Source organism: Cricetulus griseus, chromosome 2, assembly GCF_003668045.3.
Source record: "Cricetulus griseus strain 17A/GY chromosome 2, alternate assembly CriGri-PICRH-1.0, whole genome shotgun sequence".
Taxonomy (NCBI): Eukaryota; Metazoa; Chordata; class Mammalia; order Rodentia; family Cricetidae; genus Cricetulus; species Cricetulus griseus.
In genome coordinates, this window is record NC_048595.1 from 301997824 (window position 1) to 302013602 (window position 15779).

Below are 15779 nucleotides of genomic sequence, written 5' to 3' on the forward strand. Positions count from 1 at the left end.
AAAATCCATCTTTATTTCATTAATAGTATTTCTAATAAACATGATTAAGTCTATCAGTACACATAATCCAACTGACATAATAGTGTACGGAATGTTACAGTGGAAAATATGAATCTAAATTGTTTAGTCATAGCGGGCTCCTTCCCCCACCCACACTCCCACAGAAGCAGCAGCTTCTACATGTACCTTCTTCTCACGGTTACGTTAGCGTGGAAACTTCTTTCCAGAGGCTCTTGTACACGATAAACCGACTGAACAAAAGCTACTGAACCATAAGGGTTATCATTGGCAGGAATAACAATATTTGCCACTCGGTCCAACCCAATTGTACCTCCACCAGATGTATCAGTTAGCTGCACTTGGATAACCTAAAAACAAAGTGAAAACTTCCTTAACAGCATCCCAGGTCTAAAATCAAACTGTGAATGATGCAGGAAAACATCAAACACATTGATATAAGAACAAAATACAATGAAGTATAAACGATCCCAACGAGGGCTGGAGAGATGGCTCAGAAGTTAAGAGCACCAAATGCTCTTCCAGAGGCCCTGAGTTCAATTCCCAGCACCCACATGGTGGCTCACAACCATCTGTAATAAGATCTGGTGCCCTCTTCTGGCATACAAACATACATGCAGGCAGAATACTGTATACATAATAAATAATTAGTTAATTAGTTATACATAATAAATAATAAATAAAACCATTTAAAAAATGACCCCAAAGAAACTGTCCCAATTACACTCAGAATAACAAAATAATACAAATCAACTTTTAATAAGAGCACAATAATACATAAGAAATAAAAGCCATTTCAAATCACCTAGTATTTACTAAGATACTCATAGGAATCAGTTTTTAAATCCTGCTTACCATTGTAATAATATGATTTTCATAACCTATGACTTTCTCATTTAGGTGGTAACTAAATCTGTTCTGGGTTTCCCCCACCATATCTTAAATGGTAATTATCAACAAAACTTTAAAGAATCATGAAGTCATCTAAGTTTTTAAAGAAGGAAAGAAAATATATTACATGTATTAATGCATGGTTACTATTTTTAAATTGAATAATGGCACAATTAGCCAATAAAATAAATGTTATAGACTTCATGTGCTATTAAATGGAACTGTTCTTAAAATGAATATGAGATCTAGATTTTAGTAATATTTGAATTTCATTAAATTATCTATGATAATATGTTGATGATTAATAGTTATTCTTATTTCTCATGTTGCATGTTCATCATGACAAATACCAGGAAAAATGGACCCAGCATGCTTGTTATAATAATAGAAGAATGGGAGGAGTGAATGTGTAGAAAATCAAAATCTGCATAGTTGCAACTGGCTCACACTCAGATAGGAACAGAGATACAAGCCAGAATTATATGCAACAAATATCACATAATTATGATATACATATACACATAATCACTCAGCAAAAGTTTTCTAAAACATACAATGCACGTACAAAGACAATCTTAAACTGACAAGCTGGCCGGTGCACCATGCATTTCTACACTGTTCCTGCTTCTGGTTTTGTAAGAAACACCTTTAGACGAGTGTTCTGTGAAATCCCTACAGAAAGACATATTTGTCTTTCTCACAGCATCAGTTATCTGTTCTAGTCACTATGTAAGACAAGGCACAATTTACAGCATCGTTCTCTATTGCTCAGTCCTCAGCATCAGTTATCTGTTCTAGTCACTATATAAGACAAGGCACAATTTAAAATGTTATTCTATACTAGTTAGTCCTCTCACCTCTTCAATCTCCGGAACGTCGTCAGCCAGGACCTCTAACAACAAGGTTTGAATGGTTTCACCAGGGGCAAAGGTCACATTACCTGAGACAACTCGCAGGTCGCCAGTGGCAAGTTGTCCATTAATGGTGGCAACCCACTGAACAGTAACATTGCCGAGTGTCCCAGAATTTCGAATTATTGGCAGGCTTACCCTCACTGAGTTAAACTCAGGTTCCTCTACAATAAATTTAGTATTCAGAAAACCTGAAGGGCAGACAGAACAGTTGTTTTTAGATACAAAGTGAACTGTGGCAAACTAAGACCAAGCTGGGACCTCTGAGAATAGGAATTCTCCCTTTAGGCACCCTAAGAAGTTATGGTAGTGTTCTGTGATACAAAGTGGGCAGGCCTTTCAATATTTCCTAGTCACCTTTTGATGTGATAAAAGCAGGTCATGGATGTCTACAGGGGCCAGGTTTTGGCCAACATGGGTAGAATAAACCCACTGAGTGCTGCAGCTATGGCAGGGCCAGCCTGGAATACAAAGGTAATTGCTATTTTGCTTCCTGTCTGACAACACGCAGGAGAAGGGGCTCAATTTCAACATTTTTCCTGCATATACAGAAAGTTAAGCAACCCAAACATGACTGTAAATTTTGTTAATTAGTTATTTGAAAGCATTATATCAAAGTAAAAGCCTGGCATGGCCCATGCTTATCATCCCAGCACTAAGGAAGCTGTTAAGGACAGTCTCAAATTCCAGGACAGAGCAATCATCACAGGTAGCAAGACATTGTCTCCAAAAGCCCAGAAAAAGAATTTACAGAACACATCTGGGAGCCGGATATGACACAAAATCAAACAGATTATGACTGTCTCTATGCCAAAAAGTGATTGATTCCTTTTCACACACACACACACACACACACACACACACACACACACACACACACAGACACACACCTCTCTCAAATCAATCTTAAATTTAAAAAAAATAAAAAAGGTCATTATCAGTGACGTACAGAGTAAAAGAGATAAACAAGCCAGGTGTTGGTGGCACACGCCTTTAATCCCAGCACTCGGGAGGCAGAGGCAGGCGGATCTCTGTGAGTTCAAGGCCAGCCTGGTCTCCAGAGCAAGTGCCAGGATAGGCTCCAAAGCTACACAGAGAAACCCTGTCTCTAAAAACCAAAGACAGAGAGAGAGAGAGAGAGAGAGAGAGAGAGAGAGAGAGAGAGAGAGAGAGAGAGAGAGAGAGAGAGAGAGAGAGAATGAGAGAGAAACAAATTAAAAATTAGTCTGGTTACCAAACAATCCATAAGGGTCATCAGAAGCCTCTACAACAATGACTGCCTCTGTTAACATCCCCAGTTTGGCTCCTCCTGTTGTCTCATTCAGCAGTTGCACAAGAAACGATTCCTCCAGCTCAGGGTAAATGTCATTAATGATATATATTGGCACAGCTTTACTGATCTCCCCTTCCAATAAGACCACATCTGATGAAGCTATACTATAATCTTCACCTGCAAAGACAGAAAGATAAATGTGAAAGCTGACTTCAGAATAAGCATTCTACATACCTTCACCTGTGAAGATAAACGCCAAAGCTTACTTTATAATAAGCATCCCACATACTATGTCAAACTTCATGGGCATAGTTGGAGAGAGATTTCAGAGGATGTTAACTACATTCATTTGAGAAAGGAAACTTTCACTTTCCAAACTAAAAGTATGTGTCTGATCATAGACATCTTCCTGTGTTTTCATGTTCATTCCTTCACTTTCATGAAGACATGTGTCCACACACACCTCAGTATAACCCTTTTCTGTGAAATTCATAATGTATGTATAAAACATATAAAAAGAAGATAAAGAGAAAGCAATGACTATTTAAATTTTTTAAAAGATGTGCATAGTGCTATCAGAACAAAACAGAACTAGAATCAATCTCAGTGGAAAGACAAGCTGCAGTTGTCCAGATGCTACAGGGAAGCAGCCTCACTAACACAGCTGAAGAGACTTCCCCACAAAGCAGGGTAAATCAGCAGCTGGAGACCGCTTCAGGTAGGGAAAGGAGTGGTGCTCCTATAGCACCTACAGGCTAATTTCTTCCAGCACTCATGACTGCTCCCTGTCACAAAGGAGTGTGCCTACAGGCAGCCACACACTCCAGAGAGACACTTACCACAACATGTGCCACACACACACACACACACACCCTTGGGAAATAGATGAAGCTGGTGTGTGCTGGTGTGTGTTATTTATCAAGCAATAGTAATGTCCAGATGATTTTTTTAAAAGATTAGGCATGTAATCTCACTCATTCACATGCCTACTAATGTAAGTGAGCACTTGAAAGGCTCCAGCAGGCACTCTTAGACAAATCACCCTCAGTAAGCTGGGATGCAATTATAAAAAGTCAGTAGCCTGACTTTTCTATTCAGCAAAGAAATTACTTTCCTTATACATAAGATCATTAATTCTAAACACTGTCTTGTCCATGCTCTTCATAAATAAATGAAGATGTACAATGATGGGCTCTAGAGACAAGTCAACTGAAGAGCCCAGGAAGCTATTTCCCACTTCTTCCTGTGTGTCTTGGCAGTTATCTGCACATGACTGCCTTTCAGAAACAGTAAGTCATGGGGTCTTAGTTTGTTCTTCCTTAGTTTATATGCCTCTTGCTCATCAGAGCTTTTCAATGTATATATACTTTTACTATCAATTTTCACAAACTCAAAAATGTCACAGATATATAAATGATGGATGGTTGTGTCTAAAACGGTGTAAGTATTGGAAGCTGTGGGTGTTGCTCAGTTGGTAGAATGCTTGCCTAACAAGCACAGGGATTTGATTTCCAGCAGTGCATAAACTCAGCTTGGTGACACTTGCCTATTACACAAACATTGCAGATGAGGATCAGAAGTTCAAAGCCATCTTCAGCAACATTGTGAATTTGAAGATAGCTTTGGCTACATTAAACTCAATCTAAGGAAAAGGAAAAGTGTGTGTGTGTGTGTGTGTGTGTGTGTGTGTGTGTGTGTGTGTGTGTGTGTGTGTGTGTGTTCTTCTCTTCTTCTAACCACATCTTTGAGACACTGTTGCTCACTGACACACAGACCCGTGCTACTCTGAAACACACCAGTCCCCTTCTATGTCCTTCCTTACCAGCTGCTGCAGTTATTGGCACAGCTTTAAACTTAACAGAGACGTCTGCAAATGCTCCTCCCATTCGAGTCACATTGATAATGGGTCCAATGTGATTTTCTGCCACACGAACTACTGGTGCTGACAGCTGCACAGTTCCAAACGCATCATCGTTGGCAACAATAATGAGATGGGCCACGGTTTCTACCTTAGGCCCAAGGCGTGGGGAATTCGGGACTGAAAGACATAGAGGCAATGCATTTCTAAGACCTGACTAACCATCACCAAGAATTCAACAGAATCTGCATTCTCTGGACTATTTATGTTTTTAAAAGTTTAAATATGTATACCTGTCAGCCTTAATCTAGGCACTAGAAAAACAAAAACAAAGTTAATAGGAAATCTCTGCTGTGTTTAACACATATTCTAGGAATAAACATCAAAATAACAGTTAGACTATTAAGAATATTTTAGTAAGCATCTGACATTGATGATCCAAGTGTAATTAATCATCAGCTTATGACATCAATCAGATTCTAAACCCTATAGAATTATACTATTACACTAAGGCATCTGCTGTGCTAAAACAGAATTCCAACACAAAATTGAACAGGAAAATAGTACATCCCAGAGCCTTCATCTAGCTACAGACAGCCTTCACCTGTCAGGTGGACAGACACTGGGACTTCTCGCCATCATACTGCATGCACTTGGATACCTGCTTTCCAACTGTCTTCTCTCCCTTCTCTTGCTTTTCCTAGCACTTAGTAATCACTGTGCTGATATCTTCTTTGAAATAAACTTTCGAAGCTTCCACATAAGAATATGCAGTATATTTATCTTTCTGTACATGGCTTAGTCCACTTATAATAGCATCTTTCAGTTCCATCTATTTTGTCACAAACACAATTTCATTCTTTAAGCAATTAATCTTTATTCAAATAATAATACGTGCACCCTTTTTTTCTATCCATCTCCTGACATATGTGAATTGCATATATGCCTCAGGTAGGATTACTATTGTTAAGATTACTACCATAACCAAAAACAGCTTGGGGATGATTATTTGGCTTACATATATACCGAGTCACAGTCTGTTGAGGGAAGCTAAAGCAGAAATTCAAACCAGGCAGGAACCTGATCAGGAGGCAGGAGCTGATGGAAAAGCCATGGAGGAATTCTGCATATAGGATTGTTCCTTATGGCTTGCTCCGTCCGCTTTCTTATAGAACCCAGAACCACCAGTCCAGGGATGGCACCACCCAAAATGGGCTGGGCTCTCCCCATCAATTACTAAATTATGGGTGGGAGGAGTCAAGGGGGCAGGAGGAGTTATGGGATAAAGAACTGTGGCTGCAATGTAAAATGAAATTTAAAAACAAATGGCAAAAATATAAAAATAAACAAAAAAAGAAAATGTCTTGCAGCTGATCTTCTGGAGGCATTTTCTCAATTGAGGTTCTCTCCTCCCTGATGACTATGGCTTGTATCAAAAAGACAGAAAACTAACCAGCACAATCTATTTGATACATCTGTATATATAATTGATATATTTGGATTGCATATATACATGCATTTACACAGACACATACACACATTTCTACAGATAAGAACTTAGAGCCACAAAGGAGTTAATGAAATTACCTAAGATCTCATATTAGTGCCTGTCAGACATAACCCATAACCAAGACACATACTATAAAGGTTCATTTCCTCCTCCAAAGACTTAGCAAGCCATGTGTAATACCTGTAGTTATCCACAAGTGGGCACCCTACTGTCTTTTCATAGCACTCACGTTCACAGAATGTGACAACTATATTCAATAAAAACTTGCCAGACCTTACACAGGCTTTTGTCATTAAAATCTGAGTCAGTCTCTCTCTCCTCCCCTCAGTTTTGCGCTCTGCTCTTTAGCCTACATTGACAGATGTTCTGTATTATTCCATAAAACATATGCTGACTACTTCTCCCATCCCCACAGAGCCACAGTTCTCTGCATATGCCATTCTAATAATAGTCTCCATTACTGAATGCTGACAATGCAGCAGACATGGTATTGCTCTTTACATGTAGTACCACATGGAGTCCCCAAATATAGATAGATAGTGAATAAAGAAAAATTGGCATTTCTATTCTTTTCTAGTTATATACAGAAAATGAAGTTTTCAAAGACTATGCCCAATAACTCATCATTATACATTGGAAAAAAGGTATCTGACTTCAACAAGCTCCATGCCACTGTTAAATGTAATCATCCCTGTGGGTTTTATTTCAATTTCAATAAACTATAAACAACTTGAAAAACAATATGTGCTTTATAATTCCTTCCTTAATAAACTAATTTTTTAGTTCTGTTTCAACTTCTTTGCTGTTATAACTGATCTTAAGTCTATCTTAAAAGAACAGCAGAGATATTTTGTGAAAAATTTTAACCTGAAGACTTAATGTTAGCATTTGTAAATTTCCTTCTGTAGTCCTCACCTATAATGAGTAAGACTGTTGTTACCTTCATACAATATTAACCCAGGGAAGGTGAGCACACTTACTGGTAATTATTCTTAATTCATGTGGCATATAGTATAACAAGCAGGTCTTGGAACCTTACATCCTATCCCTCGTAATTCCACCAATTCTCAGTTCTTACAGTTGAACAGCCCTTTCTCCTCACCTTACACACATTTGCTGATTAGGAAATTTGTCAGAAGTGTACCCACGTGAAAGAAGCTCACAGCATTGTCACAAGAACTACATACGGACTCTTCAGACTGATTGCAGAATAGAATGAAGCAACAGGATAATACTAGGGGCAGTTACACAGTCATCACACAGAAGTTCTTAACATGTACTTTGGGCACATGACTACTTTTTTACAGTATGATTTTTAAGAAAAAAAATATATGCCCCATTTCCAGTTGTCTTAAAGAAAACCTTTAACGAGGAATGCCTTCAAAAATAACACTTGAAGTTAAAGAGATAGCTCAATGTGCTGCTTGTGCTGCTCTTGCACCCCCATTGGGCAGCTCACAACCACCTGCAACTCAAGTTCCAGGGGATGCACTGCCCTATTCTGACCACCTTGGGTATCTAAACACATGTGGTATACATGCACACATTCAGGCACACACACACACACACACACACACACACACACACACACCATAAATAAAGAAAATTGTTTCAAGGTAGTTTTACTTACCTTTGACCTTGCCATTCCTGAAGAATTTTCTGTTATATAAAACTTTAAGCTTTCCATTTTCATAGTCTTACCTCTAGTAATAACACCATGCTAACAGATACTTACTTGGGCGATCCTGTACTGGCTCTACTAACGTAGAATTGACTAGTTCAATGAACACAGATTCTGAACATTCTGGTTCATCATCATCCAGGATTGAAATAGTTATTGTTGCCTCAGTCTGATTAGCTCTGAAAAGAGCCAATCCAGATGCTGATATATAGTCTCCTCCTTGACTTGCTCTAGCTAAGTTAGGTGGGAAAAAAGGAGGTTTTTTCATATCATCTATTGTTGCATATGAGATTACAACTTCTCCCATGAGGCCTTTCAACCTCATTATAGATAATGTGACATTATGGGTTGCTTCTTGAACACTAATAGGTCTAGATTTATTAGAGAAAATGAACACCCCGTGAGGATCATCACTGGCCAAAATTGTCAATGTGGCATTAGTAAGGACTCCCAAAGAGCCACGGGAGACGTTGAGGATCAACACAGAAAGTGCCTTGTCTAGCTCTGGCTCTTCATCTGGCAATATCTCCAAAGTGATGCAGGCAGTTCTCTGTCCAATCTCAAACGTGATGTTGCCAGAGGTGATGGCGAGATCCCCATCCAGGTCAGAGTCTACATTCCAATGCAAAGTCACATGTGACAGAGCTCCCTGAGTCCTCGTAACCTGGGAAATATTTAAGAATAAGAATGACTTAATTTTGTTTAAGTGCATGATAGTGCCAGAGTGAATTTTAAGTTTTCATTAACTTGTTTTTTAACTTTTATTTTAATTTTCTAAGTTCTCAAGACTATAAGATCATTGAAGGTAAGAACTGTCCACTACCTAACCCTGAACTCCTCAGACACCTTACATATGGAGGGTGTTCAAAAAGTGCCTGTGGCAGAAAAACACAACTAGATGTAAAATGTTCAACTTTCAGGTTGAACACAGCTGTTATCTTCTGCCAACCTATAATACATATCAACAATAAGTCAAATGTGGCTGACAATAGCTTATATTTATGCACACACAAGATATTCCTTACACTTACTGAAAATGATGGAGCAGCCTATACTGTAAAGAATAGATCAGTAACATTTTTCAGAAAAGTTATTTTCAATAAATTTGACCCAAAGCAAAACAAAATGCATTTAGAAGAAATGCTTCACTATATTAAGAATGAAAAGCTTAAAAATTCTTCCAAAGATACGATAGACTCTGATGACACTCCATGGAAGGCCTCACCATCCAGGGGAAGCAGAAAGGATATGTGATAGGTAGGGTTTTAGTTGGGGGGAGGGTAGTAGGGGAGGACGGGAGGGAGAAGGGAACTGGGATTGTCATGTAAAACAATCATGTTTCTAACTCAAAAAAAATCTGCAAAAAAATTCTTTCAAAGAAATCCCAACTTGTATTCATAATTTTATTTGTATTTAAAATATTTTCAACTCCAAATAAAATGAAGCAATACTTTCATTAAAGTATGATACTTTTCATATTTTTGGTCATAAATAATTATTCTTTCTGAAGTTATTCAATTAATTTCATAGCAGATTTATTCAATTATTTCACACAAACCAAAAAAAAATGTGTCATTAAGGGTATAGAAGGATGTATTGCATATCTTTCTTCATCATTTCATGAAAGGGGAGGAAGCTGAGTGAGCTGTGGTGTCTGTTGAGTCAGTTAGCAATATAACCCTAATCTGCTAGAACTCAGGACAGATGCAAACTGAGTATTATTAGTGCTAATTTCACTATTCACAAATCCTCAGAATTTCCTTTTCTTCTATATGAGGTGGCATAGAACCACATGGTCATGCAATTCTCTTACAGATATAAATCACTTCTACTCAACACTCACATCCGCCAACCATGGATTTTATGGACGTAAGTAATCCTTGGCTCCTAAAGCAATAGTGAATCAGAGTCTTTTTGCCAACTCAGGTTGGATATACACAATGAAAGAGCAAAAATTCTTTTAAAAATAACTAGCCCAGTTGTCTGTCTGTCTGTCTCTGTCAGTTTGCTTGTATGTTGGGTGGTTGCCACAGTGACGGTGTAGAGGACAGAGGATGTGTTTCAGGAGTCATTTCTTTCTACCCCCATGTAGGTTCACAGTTTGAACTCGGGTTGTCAGACTTGGTGGTAAGTGACTTTACTAAATCAGCTATCTCCCTAGGCCTCAGAGGCATTTTTTTTCTCTTGTACTAAGCCACTGAGATTTTGAATCATTAGTTGCCACAGTCTACCTAAACTAACACAAAAAAATCTGTGAGACAGAATTATACATTACAAAGGTCCATCATGAAAGGCAGTGACACAAAAGCCTAGGGTGGACTGAGACGCTCTGGGCACACCAAACCCACCAGTATCTACCACTCTAGACTCTGGGGAACAGACCTAAGAATGACTCTTCCATCACCAAGTACACCTTTCCCTTCCTACATGCTGGAGTCTCATTTTCATATCTCTGAGCAGCCCCTTCTGTTGTTCTGATTAAAGAATAATTCTGCTTCCTAAGATGCCTGTCTGCTTTCTTTTATTCCCAAGTTGCCTCTATCAGTCCAAGTATAACACATCATATTCTCTGAAAAGTAAGGAACCCTCAAAATCACAAAACGAATTTACATGTCAATGCAACCACACACTAACTGATTAGCAATCTGCACATCTGTTACCTATTAGTTCACTCTTAACCACCTATGCAGAAAAAAGAAAAAAGAAAGAAAGGAAGGAAAAGCATACTACATCGCTTTAAGATTGGGGGATCTCAGAAAGCACTCACATTTAATACTACAGTACTGTCTCCATCCTCTGGTTCCGTTCCGCTGACAAAGAGTGACTCAGGGCTGAATTCAAACACCCCATGAGCATGGTCAGAGGCAGCGATTGTCACCAGAATCTGGGAAGCCACTCCTAGACTGGCTGCATGAGCAAATTCCCACAAATAGAAAAAAAAAATGTTAATCAGTATTTTACAAACCACCATAAAAGCCAATGAACAACTATTTGGGAAAAAATGAAAAAGCTTTCCATTCATGAAGTACATTCTAATTTGTTTTAGAAAGAAAGGTGGACATGAATGGTTGCCACACATCCTTGAGCTTTTATGACACTACTCTGCTTTGGCAACAAGTGCTGCCTAAGCACTGAGAGATGAATAGGGAAAATTTGTTTTTCTTTTTCTTTCTGTAAGAAAGGACATTCTCCCACACAAAGCATATGAGGAAGGTCTCCCACGACTCAGATGACCTCGAAAGAACACGAGCGAAAGCAACTCATACCTCACTGACGGCAGTTTCCCTAGGACTTTAATGCATCCAAATGCAGTCTTGGTTTTCCAATGTGCATCAACTCTAAGCCTGCTTTTCAATCTTATTATTATAAATTAGCTTCCTTAGATCCCAAACAATCTATGCCTATAGTGGAAAAATTCTAAAGCCTAAAGGCTCACTCAATATGCTCCTAATTAGCATGTTGTTTTTATTATTATCAATGCCTGCAGACTGCAGACAAGAAAATGTACAATCCTAAACGCAACAGTCTCAGACATGGCAGATATACTGATGGATGTTGGAACCGAAGGGGGCATTGTGAGTAGCATGCACTCTGGGGCCAACATGCAAAACCTGACATTAGGATAGGGAGCATTTGAGGGCTAGAAGTATAATCCATGACAAGGCACTTTATTCTAAATATTCTCTGCATATATGAGAAAACAACTAGGGTAAAAAGCTGAAGCATATTTGTATATGAATTGTACATGAATTCAAAACAAATCTCTGTTTAATGGCAACTATCTAGGAACTTACTTTCACTTGATTTAATTTTTCTCATTTGTTTTGATCAAGTGATACACATAAAGACTCACGTTCCTTATTGTACAGAAAATAAGGGAAATGGATATAACTTGAAAAAACAAATGTTCCATTGTTCAGTTTACAGGCCTTCAAAGCCATGCAAAGTGTTTTCAACAATAATTTATTTTTAATGGCATTCAAGCCAAGTTTCTCTCTATTTGGAATCAGCAAACCCTGTTGGGTCCATGTGCTGAAGAGTGTCTGGGCATCAGAAGCAGACAAAATAAATGTATTTCTGTCTCCCTCACCAAGAGAAAATACTTCATGAAGCTGCCATGTTGGTGAATGAGTTAAAACACAAAGGATTATCGAGTTGCCTAAGATGACAGTAAGTTATTAGTGTTGTTGTCTCTGAAATGAGAAGCTAAAATGAAAATACTAGCAAGGAACCTTGGGACAGCTGCTTACCATGTGTGTGAACAGGCAAGAAGAAGAAATCCGTGTCCCCTTCTCCACTACCACTGCCATCAACCCTAAAGAGTTCAGACACTTCACAAGACACACGAAGACAGTCCACACAACGCACAGCAACACAATGAAAAAATTAAGAGTACTTATAATGTATCAAGTAAAGAAGAAAATGCATTAATAGTCACTCAAGAATGTACATTCTTCCAGAATAGGTTATTTTGAATGATGATATGCAACAAATTATATAAAATTACTAAATCTTTCTGGTTTGAGGAAACACTCCAAATAAATAGTAACTGACAGTTTCCATGACCAATAAATTAAATAACTTAGAAATTTTCACACTTTCTAGGAATTTTAATCCACACCATTTTTAAATTGTTGATACTATTGGTGTATATAATCATATATTTAGACTTACAAGCTGGTGAAGGTCATCTTGTCAATCACAACCAATTCAAAACTAGGGAAATCTATCTATACATTTCCCCACCCACACATTCAAACCCTACGCCATTAACCATTCTCAAACTTTACAGCCCATTTAACACTGGAATTGTGGGAAGAGTCTTAGACTGTCAGTTGAAAAATTCTATTTTAACCCTGTCTATAAGAGATAAAGTTGTAAATGGTCAACAAAACACTTCACTTCCTTGTTATCTCAGCTTTCTCACTTGCTAAAGGTGCTGGCTTTTATGTAAATGTTGCAAAGCTTAAAAAACATAATTAAAATAATACCCATACAATATATAATGCCTGGAGAATATAGGAGAACTATAACAAGAATAAAGTGGTTACACTTTCATATCTAATACATCTTACTCCAATCATGATTTTTCAAGATATTAACAGATAAAGGTAGGGAAATAATGACTAAAATGAACAACCAGAGTAAAAAAAAAAAAAAGCAAGCCACATTTACCAATATCCTTGATTGACAGGCCCAGGTTAAGGTCTGTCTTGGTTTTTGTCCTTCCCTCAACAGAGACTGGAATATGCCAGGCATGAGAATTTATAGCACACCCATGGCCTAAAATCATCTCAGAGACAGAATGGATTGCCAGCAACTATACAGTTCATAACTGCTCCCACACTGTCTAGAAGTCATAAGAAAGAAATGTAAAGTTCAATGCCACATATACCTTGATTAGTATCAAATATCTATTAATGTCATGGTTAGCATTACCAATCAACTTTAGTGACCAAGCAGTATGGCACAAAGTGTGCTCTCTTGACTTACAAAGAATGTAACTGTGCAAACTGATGCACTTATTACACAGTCTCTAACAATGAATGCAGAAGACAGTCAATGTCTAGACTACCTTTCTTCTTACCCTCAACTCACTACTGAAAATTTAGTTTATCTCCTTTACTCACAAATGAAATTTTAGTTATCTATCACTACTTCTTACTAGGAAACTACAAATGTATACTACAGTTAGTATACAATTGAATATCTTAAATATCTGAAGAATGTTTCTACACAAACTCACAAGTATCACTATGGTGATAAATATGTTATATTTGCTGATCAAGAAATGGAATGCAGTTCAATGGTCAATCACTTCCCTAATTCGCACAGGGCCTTGGGATTGACCCCAGAACTGCACAATTTTGATCATCTTTTTTTGAAACAGAGATCATCTGTCTGTGCTGGGATTAAAGGTATGGGACAGCCTACTTGGCCCTTGATGATTCATTATTTACCAATACTGGTAACAGTCACTAACATTTCCTCTTTCTATTGTCTAAGTACTCTTTGAGCTAAGTGATACAAACAATGACTTCAAATAGTGCATGTTGATGTTGTCATTGATGAAACTGCTGGCATGAGAAGCTGATGTGGCTGGCAATGTGAAGCTGTGTCTAGAGGCAAAGGTAGTGGTTTTTACATGAAACTTTTCATTGTACTTTTTCCTGTTTTATTCATTCACCAATATAAGGCCCTGTTTATTGAGTATGTCCTCTGCTCTCAAGAACTGGCTTGATCCCATTTGTCTTTATTTAGGTAAAGGAGCATAAGAAGGGGGAAATTTGCTTACTTACCCCAAATCTTACTCATACAAAAAGACAATACTACGGTATTTGTCCTACCTAGACGTTAAGCTTGAAAGCTTCTTATACTGTGACTTCTTTATTAAATGATAGAGATGTTGGTAATAATGAGATAAAGCCAGACTTTGTAGTGGAAAATGTCCACTAAACACTACCTTTCCTACATTTATGTATTCATGTACTACAAGTATTCCATCACAGCCTAACCAAACCTGACAAAAACATTAATACTTCCACAAAGAAACATAAAAATAACTTATATAAGTAGAAAATATCATGAACAGCTTCATTTTACATCAGAAAATATTGTCGATGCATTGAGTTTTAACTGAAAAGTCCTTTGATAATAGGTTTTCTTTAGAAGTAAGACATTACAGGACTGTCAATGAACACAGACTGTCATCCCTATAATTATCTGTACTTCTCTGATAGATGTCTGCATTATATCTGGAGATGTTTCTAGGGAACCCATTAAGAAAACTCAAAAAGAAGTTAAATAGCCTGGTGGTTTTGGAAATAGTCAGTGTGAACCGTAGCTGTAATTTTGGCACCGAGTGAAGCTGTATTATGAGTGATGAAAAGGAACCTTTGAACTGGCACTGTTTAGAGGCATCATGGTGGGCAGACAAGCAAATAGTTGATATTTATGTTTTTTTAGTCTTACCTCCTCCATCCAAGTTTAACAACTCAACTTTAAAAGATTTTTCCAGTTCAGGAATGGAATTATCAGTGATGTTGACAAAAATATATTTATATCTTTCTCCTGATTGAAATTCCACTGTGCCAGCAATACTCTGAAACACAAATGAGATTTATCCAACATATTACAATTATTCTTTGTATAAAATTTCAAAAGGTAAAAAAAAAATCTAACGCTGAAAGCTTAAACAAAAGAATTCTCTGGGAAACAATAAATATTGAAGTATGGAATATCTTTCTTGAGAAGGACTCCCAGGAAAAAATACTAACCATTTTCTTACTTAAAATACTGTTGTCAACCTTATGAACAGGTAGTGGTAATTGAATGTTACTATATTTGTGCCATGTACATTGTATGAATGAATGTTGTCATTCATCTCCAGAGTGATCCTGCTCAGTGAAGACATCATGATTTCATAGATTAAGAAATTAAGAGTAGGAAACATGAATCTCCACAATCACACCTAAAGAGATCAAGAGAAACCCTGGTTCTGTCCATTTCTAGATTCATAGTACCATACTAAAATGCCATATTGCTTCTCCTTTGGGGAAAATAATGATAAAATTGGAAAAAAACATGTACACATAATATCTTTGTAATTTTGATTTTATCTAGTGGACCTTCTTAGA

At 37.5% G+C, this 15779-nt stretch overlaps 1 protein-coding gene across 1 annotated transcript in view; it reads right to left on the reverse strand.

Annotated features, from left to right (window-relative positions):
• Window positions 1-15779, reverse strand: part of Adgrv1 (adhesion G protein-coupled receptor V1) — a 509614-nt gene that overhangs the window by 441927 nt on the left and 51908 nt on the right. The window contains exons 24-31 of the mRNA XM_035440478.1: window positions 15115-15244; window positions 12393-12473; window positions 10910-11049; window positions 8197-8806; window positions 4916-5131; window positions 3055-3270; window positions 1767-2011; window positions 187-368 (exon numbers count right to left, since the gene is read on the reverse strand). Of these exons, the coding sequence (XP_035296369.1) occupies window positions 187-368; window positions 1767-2011; window positions 3055-3270; window positions 4916-5131; window positions 8197-8806; window positions 10910-11049; window positions 12393-12473; window positions 15115-15244 (1820 nt within the window). The remainder of the gene's footprint in view (window positions 1-186; window positions 369-1766; window positions 2012-3054; window positions 3271-4915; window positions 5132-8196; window positions 8807-10909; window positions 11050-12392; window positions 12474-15114; window positions 15245-15779) is intronic.